We start from the raw sequence: 16234 nt of genomic DNA on the forward strand, positions 1-16234 counted from the left end.
GGTCCCTTATTTATGTATCATAAACAAAATTAATGTTGCGACCATTGGATATTTTTCAAATCAATTGGTTCTAGAACCATCTCCCATAATGGAGACATTTCACGTAAACGTTCGACATGTTAAATGCAGGTATCGGTAATATAATCAACCTCTTCAATGGTGGTAACACAACCAATACCAAATCTATAAAAATTTAACAATAAATTACTGTCAAATTAATTAAACTCGTATACATTATTGAACTGTGTGCCAAATCCTCATCAGTTCCAATCGCACGTAGGTTCCAGTGATGCAGAAGTACATGCTGAGGCACTAGACCACGCCACATCTTTTAAGGCCATAAGTAATGATAAATTTAATAAACCACTATACCTTTGCTCTGGATCACCATTACATATACCATGTGATAATCTTGAAGTGATGCGATCATATAAACATTTCGACAGAAAATCTATAAATTTCTAATCATATTCCATTTCTTTGAGTGCAAGATAACATGCTGCACCAAATCCAATAACAATAATCCGAAGACGGAAAAGAAAAATTTTAGCTCACTCAAAAGATATTCCCAAAAAACCGAAAAATGACCCCGGAGTGCTTCGAGACCGGGGTGGGATCCATAGTATTTTTGCGCTGGCGGCCTTCGGCCGCGCTTATAATAAATTAATCTGGGTGGGTCCAACACCAGTTTGGAGACCAAAACTATATCTGCGCAAAACACTTATGTCCACAATTTTTTTGTGGGTACAATATCATCAACATTACAACGCGCACATGAAAATTTTCAACTTCTTTTCAAATATCTCTTGTCCAACACAAAATAATTTACCTCCGCCTTCTGATTATTGTTGTCGAGGTCAATGCGCGTTTTTTAACACCTCTCTCGATATTTATGGACGCATATTATCAGTGTCATGCTGTCGTATAGAATTACCAAGAGTTGATGCGCTGGAAACGTTGAAGAAGTGATTCAGCTGCTATATGTAAATAAATAATAACAATAAATTAAATATATATCATTTAAAAATCAGCTAATAACCTTTATTTTCCATTAAAAATGCATTTTTCCTCCAGCTTCATCCCCAAACCAACTTTTTTCTTTTTTTGTTTTGGCTTTGTTGACGAAAATTACATGTGAAATTTTTCTTCTTCCATCACTTTTGACAGAAGGAACTGAAAGAACGATTGACAGTTTATGTACAATCGGCAACAACAAAATACACGGGAGGGTTGCATTTTCGCTAATGCTTCTACTTGGTAATTGTACCATGATATATATGTATGTAGATATCAGGATCACAAGAAAACGCTGAAGAAATTTTTTAATTTTTCTCTTGTATGCCAAACTTGAACAGTTTTTCTTTGAATATATGTATTTTCCTATTTTATTATTCATTTTCTTTAAAAAATGTACAAGACATCCTTGTACAATTCAATTGTACTTTACAAGAATGTGAATGTTAAAAGAAGAAAATACATTATTTCAAATAAAACAACCTCAACTTAGGCTTACAAGAGGAAAATAAAATAAAATAAAATTCCTAAGCGTTTTATTACGATGTGGATTACGCGGTTTAATAATTTTAATTACAAAAGTGGTATCTCTTGAATGTGAATGAGCCATATAGTCCCCGCGTTCCAGTGGACAATGATCCAGATATGGATCCCGATTAAAATTAACATGCAAATGCAACAACAACGTTGTGATCCAAATATGCATATATTACCCTGCAAAAATCGTGTGACCAAAAACGCACACAGCCACACGAATTTTTGACAGGGGTGACGATTTGGAATGAAAAATTGTGCAAATGAAATAGCATGCTGACAAATTTTGCTTTCCCACAATGTATCGTGCTCTCTCGCACCTATTATTTTCATAGGGATAGCAAAATGCGTCATTTTTGCGTGCAAAAAATCCGCCATTTCTAATTCTGCAGAAAAGTGGAAAATTTTTTCAATTTGTGTGATTTACATTTTGCAGAAATTAATATACGCATTCTTTAATATTTTTTGGTCTACTAAAGTGTGTTTTAGCAAAAAAAAAACTCATATCAATGTGTGCATGTTTATAAAGAAAGAAAGTGAAATATGTAATTGCATAGTATAAATAATCGTGAGCAATTCTAATGCAGAATAGTAAATTTTGATTTCCACATATGTACATACAAGAAAAAAATTCTTGTTACCGTTAAGATTTATTATCCAAAATTGAAAAAAAAGATTAGAAAATTCGGTGTAAAAAAACGGCTATGTGTGCAATAAAATAGCCTCTCTTGTTGAGATACCCCTCCATGGTCTCCATTAATTATTGTGATAGAGGTATGTTTGCAGCAGCAAAGTGAACCCAAACAGTGTAGGTCGTGGTGGTTGTTGGTCGTGGTCCGCATCAACTGGACCAGGTGGGGCAATGACGCCACATCCAGTTATACCAAGGTATATATATACCACAACAGCAACCGGGTAATGCAAGGCCACGATAGCAGCAGCAACAACCTCCCAAAACTGGCTATCATCGTTGATTTATAAAAAAACAGTGTTGTGCATCTGTAATGCTTAAATATTTCCTCTGTTGAAACAGTTACCACGATTCACTGTTCAACGAAAGCAGCAGCCAGCGTATGCCACCACCGAACAGCTGATAAGAAAAACTTGGATGCACAGCAGTTTAAAGCCAAAATGGAAGTTGACGAAATATCTGAAAATAAGGTAAATATATGTTTCGCGTTATTAACAAAATCGCCCTAAATTTTATGAATTAACAGATCGCTACGAACGACAAAGCACCCGAACGTGTGATCAAAGAAAGCACTACAGAAATTATTGCCGGCGGGGCCGTATTCTACAATCCAGTACAAGAATTTAATCGTGATTTGAGTATTTCAGTACTTAATGTATACTCAAAGCGGTTGATAAGAGAGCGGGAAGCAGCGGCGCATAAAAATCCACAAAATACAAAGGAAAGCAAGCAATGCTAATGACAAGAAACCATACACGGCTGGTGGTGTAAAATACGACGATGGACTGCGAATATTGGAAGCGCTTGCTGCAACAGGTTTACGTAGCATAAGTTATGCAAAAGAAGTAGCAGGGGTGCGTGAAATTGTTGCAAATGATCTATCTAAGGTGGCAGTAGATTGCATTAGCGTAAATATGCGACACAATGGAGTGGAACATTTAATTGTGCCAAGCGAAGGGGATGCAATGTAGGTTTGATATACGAATCAATAGCTAGTGATTTAACTGTAATAATCAATAATAAAATTCGCAATAGGACTCTCATGTACCTTTCAACTTCATATGAGAAGCGTTTCGATGTTATAGACCTAGATCCTTATGGTTGTCCGAATCGCTTTCTGGATGGCGCTATACAATCACTGACAAGTGGGGGTTCATTACTTGTAACTGCGAATGATATGGCTGTGCTGGCAGGCAATACGCCTGAAGCCTGCAATGCCAAATATAGTTATGTGCCTTTGCGTATGAAATGCTGCCATGAGATGGGATTGCGTATACTATTGCATTGGATTGAAACGCACTCTAATCGTTATGGAAAATATATTGAGCCAGTTTTGAGCATTTCTGCCAATTTGTATATACGCGTATTTGTGCGTATGCATAGTAGTCAAGCGAAGTGTAAATATAGCATAAGGTTGGTATACAGCATTTTGGCCTTTTACCACAATCCAATTACCTACCATATCTTTATATTATGAACACAGCAAACAATGAATGGTATTTCAATGCACTGGTTGTGATACCTATACACTACAGCCTATGGGTATTGTAAAAAGCAAGATATCAATAAAGGCAATGCGGAAGTAAAATTCGGTATGCCAACTGGACCAAATGTTAATATAAATTGTGCGCATTGCGGTGATAAACATCATGTAAGTTTCAACTATCCCACTTAAGTATTTAAACTCGAATCATTCAAATTATTTCCTTCTTACTTAATTGGTGCTTAAACGTTTAAACGGTTATGTCCGTTCAAAAAGGCGCGTCAGTCGCTTTTTCAGAGGGTTAACTGGCACCAATTGTTCACACCAAATTGTTTCTTATATTCCCAAATATAGATGGGCGGTCCACTTTGGTCGCATCCCATACATGATCCAACGTTTGTTGAAGAATTGCTACAAATCATAGAAGAAAAACCGCTAAGTGATTTGGACACACAACGTCGTTTAAAAGGTGTGTTATCGGCGGTATGCCTGAACTTGTTTTGGGTACATAAGTTTTTATGTAAAAAATATTCATCATATCCAACATCAATACCTCGCATTCAATTGTGGATGCTGTACGCACTACATTGGGTTCACGTAATATGGACAAGCATATTGTTGATTCCAGTGGTAAGGCCACAATTTCAAATGATGGGGCAACCATTAAGAAACTATTGGATAAAATAATAACACAACGTAGCGTGCTCAAGTGGTATCAGCTTATCTGGAAAAGATATTTCGTAACGAAAACCCTGGAAGATTACCGCGCCTTGTCTGCTGTGGTTCAACAAAATATAACTTGGATGTTTGTTGCTCTTTTTCAATTTTCCTGAATACAAATGTCTGGATTGGAAAAATTTCAAGCAAATAAAGCTTGGCGTGCAAAAGTCAAGAAATTACTTGTCATGCAACGGTAAATGCTTATAAATATATCATTAAAATTGTATGCTTGTTTATGATGAGCCATTCGAGTGAGCATGGAGATGGATGTTTTAAATACTGTAGAGTAAATTGGCTTACTATATAAGAATTTGAAATTTTTCAAAATCTTTGACTAAAAAGTAGCTACTAGCTTGTAGAACTTTATTACTTTACTTTTAAAAAGATAAATCACTTTAGCATGGTAATATATATGTACCTATTATTAAAAATTAATACAAACAATATCTTCAACATTTTTTCTCGATTCACGAACACATTTAGAAAGGCTACAACGCCTGCTAAAGAGCCGGTATCTTGCCAACGCTTTAGCTTGGATTTAGAGGAGGATCTACAAACTTTGCTAGAAGCACGCGCAAGCCGTTTCGAAAAGCACCTTTTTCAGAAAACATTTGAATAACCCCGTATATTAGAAAAGCCCTATCACAGAATTCGGTTGAAGAATGCCCTAACTCATATTTGGCTTCAAAAATGACCGATGTGAGCTCAAATACAACACATTTTGACAATAGCTGGAGTGTTTATGAAACAAATTCTAAGATAGGAAGATTTTGAAACGGCAGCCGAGATTTGGTGATATTCCCCTCAGCAGCCGATATGAATATATGGTAAGTCTCATTTTTACCGACCTTTCCTTTCCTTTTTAAAAATGTGCTTAACAAAACTTTTTTTCTTTTAATGCACTCTTAAAATGAATCCATAAGCACTGTAACGTTAACAACTTTTTCATACTTGTTTTTGATTTGTATTGAGAGTGGCGATTTTAATATTAGAACGGCTAATTTAGACAATTAAAATAACAAAAATTACTACAAAGCCAAACTTTAGTGAGGACCTCTAGTTTACCATAAAAATATCAAAATTAAAAGTCCCCATATATACTATTCGAGCTAAAAAAAAATTACTCGAGGTCAAAGGTCATTGCCTTAATAGCACCGCAGAAAAATTCCTCCAATTCTTTTCTCCTAGAGAGAACAATAATTGGGGAATAGAAATTTCGAATCTTCGAAGTAGCTGATTTGCCAATTGAAATTTTGTTGCGCATTTCTATTTTTGTTAACAAATTAAAAGTTTAGTTATTGTTGCGAATTTGTTTAAAATTGAGAAAAAAAAATATAAGCAAAGCAACAGGGAGCAACAAACGAAAGATGCAACCATCTTTTACACGTTGTTATTGTAGCAGTGCTTCGCCCAATCCAATAGGTGCGACCGATCAGAAATTATCATCAATATCCTCTAACGGGAGTCCAAGGAAACTTTCGGTTTCGGCAGGGGGGACCATAATGAAAGGGGTGTTAGAGGCGTTGGTTCCACATTACAATTAAAGAGAAGGTTGGTGCTATGTGGGGACACATTGCAAGCGGGACATACATTTTGTATGTCGGGGTTGATTCTGGATAGGTAAGAGTTTAACCTGTTACAGTATCCAGAACGAAGTTGAGCTAGAGTGACTCGCTTTTCTCTGGGGAGTATGCGTTCCTCTTCCGCGAGGTTTGGATACTTTTCTTTGAGTACTGGATTCACCGGGCAATTCCTAGCATAAAGGTCCGACGCTTGTTTATGGAGTTCACCAAGGACCTGCTTGTGTTTTTTCGCTTCATACGGCTGGGTTCTCAGGAGCCGTATTTCCTCAAAATGCTTACGGAGATGACTCCTTAGGCCCCTAGGCGGTGCTGGTTGACCAATCAGATGTCTGTTGGGATGCTCAGGTTTCTGGGTATTCAACAGGAACTGTTTGGTCAGCATCTCATTTCTCTCCCTGATGGGGAGTATTCTCGCCTCATTATGCAGATGGTGTTCTGGGGACATAAGAAGACAGCCTGTGGCAATTCTGAGAGCAGTATTTTGGCAGGCCTGTAACTTCTTCCAGTGGGTAATTTTTAGGCTTGGCGACCATATGGGTGACGCATAGCACTTAATCGGCTGGCTAATTGCTTTGTGTGTAGTCATGAGCGTTTCTCAATCCTTTCCCCAGGTACTGCCAGCGAGGGATTTGAGGATTTTGGTACGGCTCTGATTTCTCGGAACAATTGCGGCTGCGTGCTCACCAAAATGTAGATCCTGTGAAAGTCACACCCAAAATTTTAAGGTGTAAGACAGTCGGTAGGGTAATGTCATATGGTCGACATTTGGCGCGGCCATGTTTTAAATAAGATCACCGATGATTTGGTTGGTTACAATATCAGGTTTCGCGAGGCGAAAAAACTGGAGAGATTGGGGAGATAGCTGTTTATTTTATTACAAAGCTCATCGGTGTAGGAAACAATAGCATAGGTGTAGAAGCAATAGTGACTCCTTCTGGTGGTAAAGGTAGCTATTGATATGTAGAAGTTAAACAGAAATTTAACATACGATACTTTACCCCATTTTAACACAACTATCATTTATTGATTTTATTAAATTTTATAAAATGTTTCTTCCTCCACAGTTCCATTTCCGTATTGGATGGTAAATATGGCTTTCGCATTTTCTCCATCAATAACTGACAAGGTGGAAAAAATCTATGCGCGTAAATCGCAACATATCTTGGTCGAGCGTTTCTTCAATAGCTCTCTAGTGGTGATGGTGACAACAGAAAAACCCAACTGTTTACAAATGTTACAATATATCAATTGCGTCTACGGCTCAAATACCCACAGTATATGAATGAATCGAACGCACCTAATTGTCTGCCTAACGGATAGTATACATATTCATCAAATCGAAAATATTGCATCAAACGAACTGGGTCTGAATACTGAAACAGTACACATACTGTGATGATGGTATAGGGTGAGTTGTTGAATAACATACGAAAACCACTTTAACCCATCTATATATTTGCATTACAGCTAAAGCTTTACAAACAGCAAAAATTGCTGGCGCCAAGCAATTGGAAAAGACAGTGAAGCATTCATCACACTGTACGGATGGTGTAAAGTTAGAAACTGCTGTTGTAACAGCTGCCCCCGACACAACGGTCATCTCTACTTCGCCGAGTAACGGCTCGTCCGACTATCTATCGAAGACAGTATAATCATATCTTTTGCCAACACAGGTTAGCGATGTGCTTGCACAGGAAAAGATTTCAATTGGAAAACAAAAACCAATTAAGAGAGTTTATTTATTATTAAAGTATTTACTTTTCTTTATATCAACAGTATTAATTTAAGTTGCAATATCACGTACATATATAATAAGGGATGTGATACGATTGCTGTCGGAATTAGATTTGAAACCAATCAATACTCCTGCTATGGGTTGCAGAATTATTGCTTGAATGATTAAATTTAGAACAATAATAAGTCTGACTCAATTACTAGTCGTACATTTTTAAGTTCATCAATTACGACAGCAATCGGATTCTACGACCCCTTTGAATATTCTTGATCTGAAAAAAAAGAGTAAATCTAATCTGAATTTCTAATTAGCTTTAAGTTGTAGATTTAAATTGATTCAAATAATTGGAGTTTTTTCTAAAGCTTAAAATTATTTTCTGTTCGCTTGGAAAAGATTTCAATTGGAAAACGAAAACCAATTAAGCGAGTTTATTTATTATTAAAATACTAACTTTTCTTTATATGAACTGTATTAATTTAAGTTAAAATTTCATGTTCATATATAATAAGGATGTCGTGATACGATTGCTGTTTGAATTAGATTTGAAACCAATCAATACTTCTGCTAAGGGTTGCAGAATTATTGCTGGAATGATTATATTTAGAACAATAATAAGTCTGACTCAATTACTAGTCCTACATTTTTAAATAAATATTTTACTTTACTTTATTACTTTCAAATTAAATTACGACAGCAATCGGATTCCACGACACCTTTGAATATTCTTGATCTGAAAAAAAAAGAGTAAATCTAATCTGAATTTCTAATTAGCTTTTAGTTGTAGATTTAAATTGATTCAAATTATTGGAGTTTTTTCTAAAGCTTAAAATTATTTTCTGTTCGCTTGGAAAAGATTTCAATTGGAAAACGAAAACCAATCAAGCTAGTTTATTTATTATTAAAATACTTACTTTTCTTTATATGAACTGTATTAATTTAAGTTACAATTTCATGTGCATTATAATAAGGGATGTCGTGATATGATTGCTGTCGGAATTAGATTTGAAACCAATCAATACTCCTGCTAAGGGTTACAATAATAAGTCTGACTCAATTAATAGTCGTACATTTTTAAGTTATTCAATTACGACAGCAATCGGATCCACGACACCTTTGAATATTCTTGATCTGAATTTCTACTAAGATTTAAGTTGTAGATTATTCAAATAATTGGAGTTTTTTCTAAAGCTTAATATTATTTTTTGCTCGCTTTGAAGAGATTGGAAAACAAAAACCAGTTAAGCGAGTTTATTTATTATTAAAGTTCTTCTGTTTTATATGAACTGGATTAATATAAGTTCCAATTTCATGTACATATATAATAATATTGAAAATAATAAATATTGAAAATTAAATTTTTTTGGTTCATATTTTATTCATATGGCTGCTCCAGGTAAAGTAAATCTGCAGGTAAAATTCACGTTATATGGCGGTTATATAAATGGTAAAACCGCAGTAAAATTGATTGTCAAATGCCTGAAAATGTAGAGTGAAATGACGGAAAAATGAATGACTTCGTTTCGTTTATTAACGTTGATTATCGTAACGAAATGATATCGTTTCGTTCGTTAAGCATGCCTGGTTTAAATATTTCCTCTGTCGAAACAGTTTCCACGATTCACTGTTCAACGAAAGCAGCAGCCAGCGTATGCCACCACCGAACAGCTGATAACAAAAACTTGGATGCACAGCAGTTTAAAGCCAAAATGGAAGTTGAGGAAATATCTGAAAATAAGGTAAATATATGTTTCGCGTTATTAACAAAATCGCCCTAAATTTTATGAATTAACAGATCGCTACGAACGACAAAGCACCAGAACGTGTGATCAAAGAAAGCACTACAGAAATTATTGCCGGCGGGGCCGTATTCTACAATCCAGTACAAGAATTTAATCGTGGTTTAAGTATTTCAGTACTTAATGTATACACAAAGCGGTTGATAAGAGAGCGGGAAGCGGCGGCGCATACAAATCCACAAAATACAAAGGAAAGGAAGCAATGCTAATGACAAGAAACCATACACGGCTGGTGGTGTAAAATACGACGGTGGACTGCGAATATTGGAAGCGCTTGCTGCAACAGGTTTACGTAGCATAAGTTATGCAAAAGAAGTACCAGACGTGCGTGAAATTGTTGCAAATGATCTATCTAAGGTGGCAGTAGAATCCATTAGCGTAAATATGCGACACAATGGAGTGGAACATTTAATTGTGCCAAGCGAAGGGGATGCAATGTAGGTTTGATATACGAATCAATAGCTAGTGATTTAACTGTAATAATCAATAATAAAATTCGCAATAGGACTCTCATGTACCTTTCAACTTCATATGAGAAGCGTTTCGATGTTATAGACCTAGATCCTTATGGTTGTCCGAATCGCTTTCTGGATGGCGCTATACATTCACTGACGAGGGGGGGTTCATTACTTGTAACTGCGAATGATATGGCTGTGCTGGCAGGCAATACGCCTGAAGCCTGCAATGCCAAATATAGTTCTGTGCCTTTGCGTATGAAATGCTGCCATGAGATGGGATTGCGTATACTATTGCATTGCATTGAAACGCACTCTAATCGTTATGGAAAATATATTGAGCCACTTTTGAGCATTTCTGCCAATTTTTATATACGCGTATTTGTGCGTATGCATGAGGTTGGTATACAGCATTTTGGCCTTTTACCACAATCCATTACTTACCATATCTTTATATTATGAACACAGCAAACAATGAATGGTATTTCAATACACTGGTTGTGATACCTATACGCTACAGCCTATGGGTATTGTAAAAAGCAAGATCTCAGATAAAGGCAATGCGGAAGTAAAATTCGGTATACCAACTGGACCAAATGTTAATACAAATTGTGCGTATTGCGGTGATAAACATCATGTAAGTTTCAACTATCCCACTTAAGTATTTAAACTCGAATAAATCAAATTATTTCCTTCTTACTTAATTGGTGCTTAACCGTTTAAACGGTTATGTCCGTTCAAAAAGGCGCGTCAGTCGCTTTTTCAGAGGGTTAACTGGCACCAATTGTTCACACCAAATTGTTTCTTATATTCCCAAATATAGATGGGCGGTCCACTTTGGTCGCATCCCATACATGATCCAACGTTTGTTGAAGAATTGCTACAAATCATAGAAGAAAAACCGCTAAGTGATTTGGACACACAACGTCGTTTAAAAGGTATGTTATCGGCGGTATGCCTGAACTTGTATTGGGTACATGAGTTTTTATGTAAAAAATATTCATCATATCCAACATCAATACCTCGCATTCAATTGTGGCCGCTGTACGCACTATATTGGGTTCATGTAATATGGACAAGCATATTCTTGATTCCAGTGGCAAGGCCACAATTTCAAATGATGGGGCAACCATTAAGAAACTATTGGATAAAATAATAACACAACGTAGCGTGCTCAAGTGGTATAAGCTTATCTGGAAAAGATATTTCGTAACGAAAACCCTGGAAGATTACCGCGCCTTGTCTGCTGTGGTTCAACAAAATATAACGTTTTGATCCCTGGACCACGAATCCGAGAGTGGAAATTAAGAATTTAATTTCTGTCACAAGATATTTCAAAAAACCGCAAAATGGCCACGGAGCGCTCCGAAACCGGAGGTGGGATCCATAGTATTTTTGTGCAGAACAGCTTTCTGCATTGGGGGCCTTCGGCCGCGCTTATAAAAAATTACCCTGGGTGGGTCCAACACCGGTTTGGAGACCCAAACTATATCCGCGCAAAACACTTTTACCCACAGTTTTTCTTGTGGGTACCACAAAATCATCAAAATTACAATATCCACATGAAAATTTTTAATTTTGTTTGCAAATATCTCCGAAACGAAATAAAATTTCCAATTTCCGCTTTCAGATTCGTGATCCTGGGTCCAAAGCGCGTCTTTTGACACCTCTCCCGATATTTTTAGACGAGTTTTAGCAGTTGTGAGCTAAAGTAAAGAATTACCCAAATTTTTTATTATGATGTCATGGATGATGTCATACTGCCGACGTCGGAGTTAAAGCTGCTGCAAACCTTTGGGGGTGTCTTTACCGTTAATACAACAACAACCTCAAATAAAGCCGTAACATCCGTGATCGTTGAACTTTTACGTACAAATATGGGTTCGCATAATAACATATCGCTCATTTACTTCAATGGTGTCATAACTCCAAAAACACAATTTTCCAGGAGAGCCATTCAAAGATTTTAACTGCCATATGTTGCCCATATAAAGGCTTATTTTCATTGTGCTATAGTGGTAAAGTTTTAACTGATCACAAAGATTTTTTTATACAACATAGATTATGATATTGGGTACGTTTATATGTTATTAACTCAAAAGTCATGTTTTTTGAGTTATGACACTATTGAAATAAATGAGCTATATGTACGTGCTCCTACTACTTTGTTCGTGTTCGGCACGATGTGAACGTGTGATTGAAGGTAATTTTCCTTATCGTATTCTATCGGTGACTATTCGGCCCGTTAACGCATGACACACATCAGGACTTAACAAAAATATTCTTACCTTTTTCCTCTCCATTTTCTTAACTTTTTAAATGAATAGATTTCTTAACTTATGTAAGAAGGCCTTCAAATCAGGCATTTGCACTCCTTATCATATTAGACTAACAAAGTTGCTCTTGCCTCTGAAGAAAGAAGACTTGACGCTCATGAGGCGAGTGTTAAGAGGACATTCCCTCCGGGGGTTTCATGCTTAGTGCATGCGTTCGTTTTTGCGCGCGCGTAGCTAAGGCTCCGTTCCCTCGAGGAAGCATAGTTATCAGACTTAGAGGCAGGATTTTAGTTGTTACCTTGAAAACTTCTAGTATTTGCCAATCGGGCTTTTCCGTTTGGTCATCACACCGATTCTGGTAACATTGCGGACACATACACCCTATATGAAGTGCTTTGACCGGCCAGCTCAAGTAAACCGTTTACATTAAGGCTCGTCAAGAACTAATTAAAATTATGTAGAAAAGTAATTCATCTGAAATGAAATGTACAAATGAAGCTCATGTTCGGTTACACCCGAACTTAGACACCCTTACTTGTTCTACCTGTTTCAGAAGTTATTTTATTCATGACTTACATTATTGGGCGCTAAAGTAAAGAATTACCTTTATATTTTAATTGCCTGATTAAGAGAATGCGAGAGGTACACATGATCTACCAGCAGGAAAGGCGCGGATCCAAGCACGGGGCTGTAAAGTGTCGAAGATTATGTGTAGGTCTTACAACCTTAGACAAACAAAGTTACTTATATCATTAAAAAGGGAGGCCTGTAGACTCATGACTGGTATTCTGACTGGTCACTGCTTTCTGGCGTCACATGCCTTTAAATTAGGCTTGGTCAGTGCTAGCAGATTTTGTATGTCGGGGTTGATTCTGGATAGGTAAGAGTTTAACCTGTTACAGTATCCAGAACGAAGTTGAGCTAGAGTGACTCGCTTTTCTCTGGGGAGTATGCGTTCCTCTTCCGCGAGGTTTGGATACTCTTCTTTGAGTACTGGATTCACCGGGCAATTCCTAGCATAAAGGTCCGACGCTTGTTTATGGAGTTCACCAAGGACCTGCTTGTGTTTTTTCGCTTCATACGGCTGGGTTCTCAGGAGCCGTATTTCCTCAAAGTGCTTACGGAGATGACTCCTTAGGCCCCTAGGCGGTGCTGGTTGACCAATCAGATGTCTATTGGGATGCTCAGGTTTATGGGTACAGGAACTGTTTGGTCAGCATCTCATTTCTCTCCCTGATGGGGAGTATTCTCGCCTCATTATGCAGATGGTGTTCTACGGACATAAGAAGACAGCCCGTGGCAATTCTGAGAGCAGTATTTTGGCAGGCCTGTAGCTTCTTCCAGTGGGTAATTTTTAGGCTTGGCGACCATATGGGTGACGCATAGCACTTAATCGGCTGGCTAATTGCTTTGTGTGTAGTCATGAGCGTTTCTTTATCCTTTCCCCAGGTACTGCCAGCGAGGGATTTGAGGATTTTGGTACGGCTCTGAATTCTCGGAACAATTGCGGCTGCGTGCTCACCAAAATGTAGGTCCTGATGAAAGTCACACCCAAAATTTTAAGGTGTAAGACAGTCGGTAGGGTAATGTCATATGGTCGACATTTGGCGCGGCCATGTTTTAAATAAGATCACCGATGATTTGGTTGGTTACAATATCAGGTTTCGCGAGGCGACAAAAATGGAGAGATTGGGGAGATAGCTGTTTATTTTATTACAAAGCTCATCGGTGTAGGAAACAATAGCATAGGCGTAGAAGCAATAGTGACTCCTGGTGGTAAAGGTAGCTATTGATATGTAGAAGTTAAGCAGAAGTTTGAATATGAGTTTTTTTAAGTTATTGCAAAAAAAGCTTTGAGGATTTTTATTATCTTACCAGGTACCTTCGTACATGTTTCTAAGAATGAAGAATAAAGCCTATTCAAACTCAATTTTGACCAGGACAAAGCCGCTGAGACTTCGCTATACTTTAACATACAATACGTTACCCCATTTTAGCACAACTATCATTTTTTGATTTTATTAAATTTTAATAAATGTTTCTTCCTCTACAGTTCCATTTCGGTATTGGATGGTAAATATGGCTTTCGCATTTTCTCCATCAATAATTGTGACGAGGTGGAACAAATCTATGCGCGTAAATCGCAACATATTATCTTGGTCGAGCGTTTCTTCAATAGCTCTCTACTGGTGATGGAACAGCAGAGAAACCCAACTGTTTACAAATGTTACACTTCAAAAAGAATCAAAATATCTGTCATTGCGTCTACGGCTCAATTCCCCACAGTATATGAATGAATCGAACGCACCTAATTGTCTGCCTAACTGATAGTATACATATTCATCAAAACGAAAATATTGCACCAAACGAACTGGGTCTGAATACTGAAACAGTACACATATTCAAAATCGATGAGAACGCTGTGATGATGGTATAGGGTGAGTTGTTGAATAACATACGAAAACCACTTTAACCCATCTATATATTTGCATTACAGCTAAAGCTTTACAAACAGCAAAAATTGCTTGCGCCAAGCAATTGGAAAAGGCAGTGAAGCATTCATCACACTGTACGGATGGTGCAAAGTTAGAATCTGCTGTTGCAACTGCTGCCACCGACACAACGGTCATCTCTACTTCGCCGAGTAGCGGCTCGTCCGACTATCTATCGAAGACAGTATAATCATATCTTTTGCCAACACAGGTTAGCGATGTGCTTGCACAGGAAACGATTTCAATTGGAAAACGAAACCCAATTAAGCGAGTTTATGTTATTATTAAAGTACGTACTTCTTTTTTATATGAACTGTATTAATTTAAGTTACAATTTCATGTACATATACAATAAAGTATGTCGTGTTACGATTGCTGTTGGAATTAGATTTGAAACCAATCAATATTTCTGCTAAGGGTTGCAGAATTATTGCTGGAATGATTAGATTTAGAACAATAATAAGTCTTACTCAATTACTAGTCCTACATTTTTAAATTCATATTTTACTTTACTTTATTACTTTCAAATTCAATTACGACAGCAATCGGTTTCCACGACACCTTTGAATATTCTTCATCAGAAAAAAAAGAGTAAATCTAATCTGAATTTCTAATTAGCTTTAAGTTTTAGATTTAAATTGATTCAAATAATTATAGTTTTTTCTAAAGCTTAAAATTATTTTCTGTTCGCTTGGAAAATATTTCAATTGGAAAACGAAAACCAATTAAGCGAGTTTATTTATTATTAAAATACTTACTTTTCTTTATTTGAACTGTATTAATTTAAGTTACAATTTCATGTACATATATAATAAAGTATGTCGTGTTACGATTGCTGTTGGAATTAGATTTGAAACCAATCAATATTTCTGCTAAGGGTTGCAGAATTATTGCTGGAATGATTAGATTTAGAACAATAATAAGTCTTACTCAATTACCAGTCCTACATTTTTAAATTCATTTTTTACTTTACTTTATTACTTTCAAATTAAATTACGACAGCAATCGGTTTCCACGACACCTTTGAATATTCTTCATCAGAAAAAAAAGAGTAAATCAAATCTGAATTTCTAATTAGCTTTAAGTTGTAGATTTAAATTGATTCAAATAATTGGAGTTTTTTCTAAAGCTTAAAATTATTTTCTGTTCGCTTGGAAAAGATTTCAATTGGAAAACGAAAACCAATTAAGCGAGTGTATTTATTATTAAAATACTTACTTTTCTTTATTTGAACCAGGCATGCTTAACGAACGAAACGATATCATTTCGTTACGATAATCAACGCTAATAAACGAAACGAAGTCACTTCGTTTCGTTTATTAACGTTAAGATCGTCAAATTAACGTTAATTTGTCGTTCTTAACGTTAATAAACGAAACGAAATGACTTCGTTTCGTTTATTAACGTTGATTATCGTAACGAAATGATATCGTTTCGTTCGTTAAGCATGCCTGA

General features: G+C 36.5%; 2 protein-coding genes and 1 long non-coding RNA gene across 5 annotated transcripts; all 3 read left to right on the forward strand.

Annotated features, from left to right (window-relative positions):
- Positions 1 to 1867: 1867 nt before the first annotated feature.
- Positions 1868 to 7823, forward strand: LOC137253121 (tRNA (guanine(26)-N(2))-dimethyltransferase-like). Of its 3 annotated transcripts, XM_067789549.1 has the most exons (9): positions 1868 to 2116; positions 2197 to 2709; positions 2766 to 3206; positions 3275 to 3652; positions 3723 to 3890; positions 3999 to 4635; positions 4926 to 5269; positions 7090 to 7433; positions 7493 to 7823. In XM_067789549.1, the coding sequence occupies exons 3-5, from the start codon at positions 3154 to 3156 to the stop codon at positions 3730 to 3732; spliced, it is 441 nt and encodes a 146-aa protein (XP_067645650.1). In that variant the 5' UTR covers positions 1868 to 2116; positions 2197 to 2709; positions 2766 to 3153; the 3' UTR covers positions 3733 to 3890; positions 3999 to 4635; positions 4926 to 5269; positions 7090 to 7433; positions 7493 to 7823. The 3 variants fall into 3 exon arrangements, with proteins under 3 accessions (XP_067645650.1, XP_067645651.1, XP_067645652.1); XM_067789550.1 differs by having other exon boundaries at positions 1868 to 2709; positions 4077 to 4635; XM_067789551.1 differs by lacking the exon at positions 3999 to 4635 and having other exon boundaries at positions 1868 to 2709.
- Positions 7824 to 9734: 1911 nt separating this feature from the next.
- On the forward strand, positions 9735 to 10949 carry LOC137253122 (tRNA (guanine(26)-N(2))-dimethyltransferase-like). The gene is made up of 3 exons (XM_067789553.1): positions 9735 to 9993; positions 10062 to 10410; positions 10480 to 10949. The coding sequence occupies exons 1-3, from the start codon at positions 9941 to 9943 to the stop codon at positions 10513 to 10515; spliced, it is 438 nt and encodes a 145-aa protein (XP_067645654.1). The 5' UTR covers positions 9735 to 9940; the 3' UTR covers positions 10516 to 10949.
- Positions 10950 to 11040: 91 nt separating this feature from the next.
- Positions 11041 to 16006, forward strand: LOC137253123 (uncharacterized). The gene is made up of 3 exons (XR_010953733.1): positions 11041 to 12214; positions 14341 to 14725; positions 14785 to 16006. It is a non-coding gene; the product is annotated as an uncharacterized lncRNA (long non-coding RNA).
- The last annotated feature ends 228 nt before the right edge of the window (positions 16007 to 16234 follow it).

Source organism: Eurosta solidaginis, chromosome 5 (genome assembly GCF_040869045.1).
Source record: "Eurosta solidaginis isolate ZX-2024a chromosome 5, ASM4086904v1, whole genome shotgun sequence".
In the NCBI taxonomy this organism is placed as follows: Eukaryota; Metazoa; Arthropoda; class Insecta; order Diptera; family Tephritidae; genus Eurosta; species Eurosta solidaginis.

Excerpts from the sequence above, each read along its gene's own strand:
- LOC137253122 (XM_067789553.1), top strand. The coding sequence starts at position 9,941 with ATGCGACACAATGGAGTGGAACATTTAATTGTGCCAAGCGAAGGGGAT. Across the intron at positions 9,994-10,061 it reads CCAAGCGAAGGGGATGCAAT|GACTCTCATGTACCTTTCAA; the intron begins GTAGGTTTGATA and ends AATTCGCAATAG. Across the intron at positions 10,411-10,479 it reads TATTTGTGCGTATGCATGAG|CAAACAATGAATGGTATTTC; the intron begins GTTGGTATACAG and ends TTATGAACACAG.
- LOC137253121 (XM_067789550.1), top strand. The coding sequence starts at position 3,154 with ATGCGACACAATGGAGTGGAACATTTAATTGTGCCAAGCGAAGGGGAT. Across the intron at positions 3,207-3,274 it reads CCAAGCGAAGGGGATGCAAT|GACTCTCATGTACCTTTCAA; the intron begins GTAGGTTTGATA and ends AATTCGCAATAG.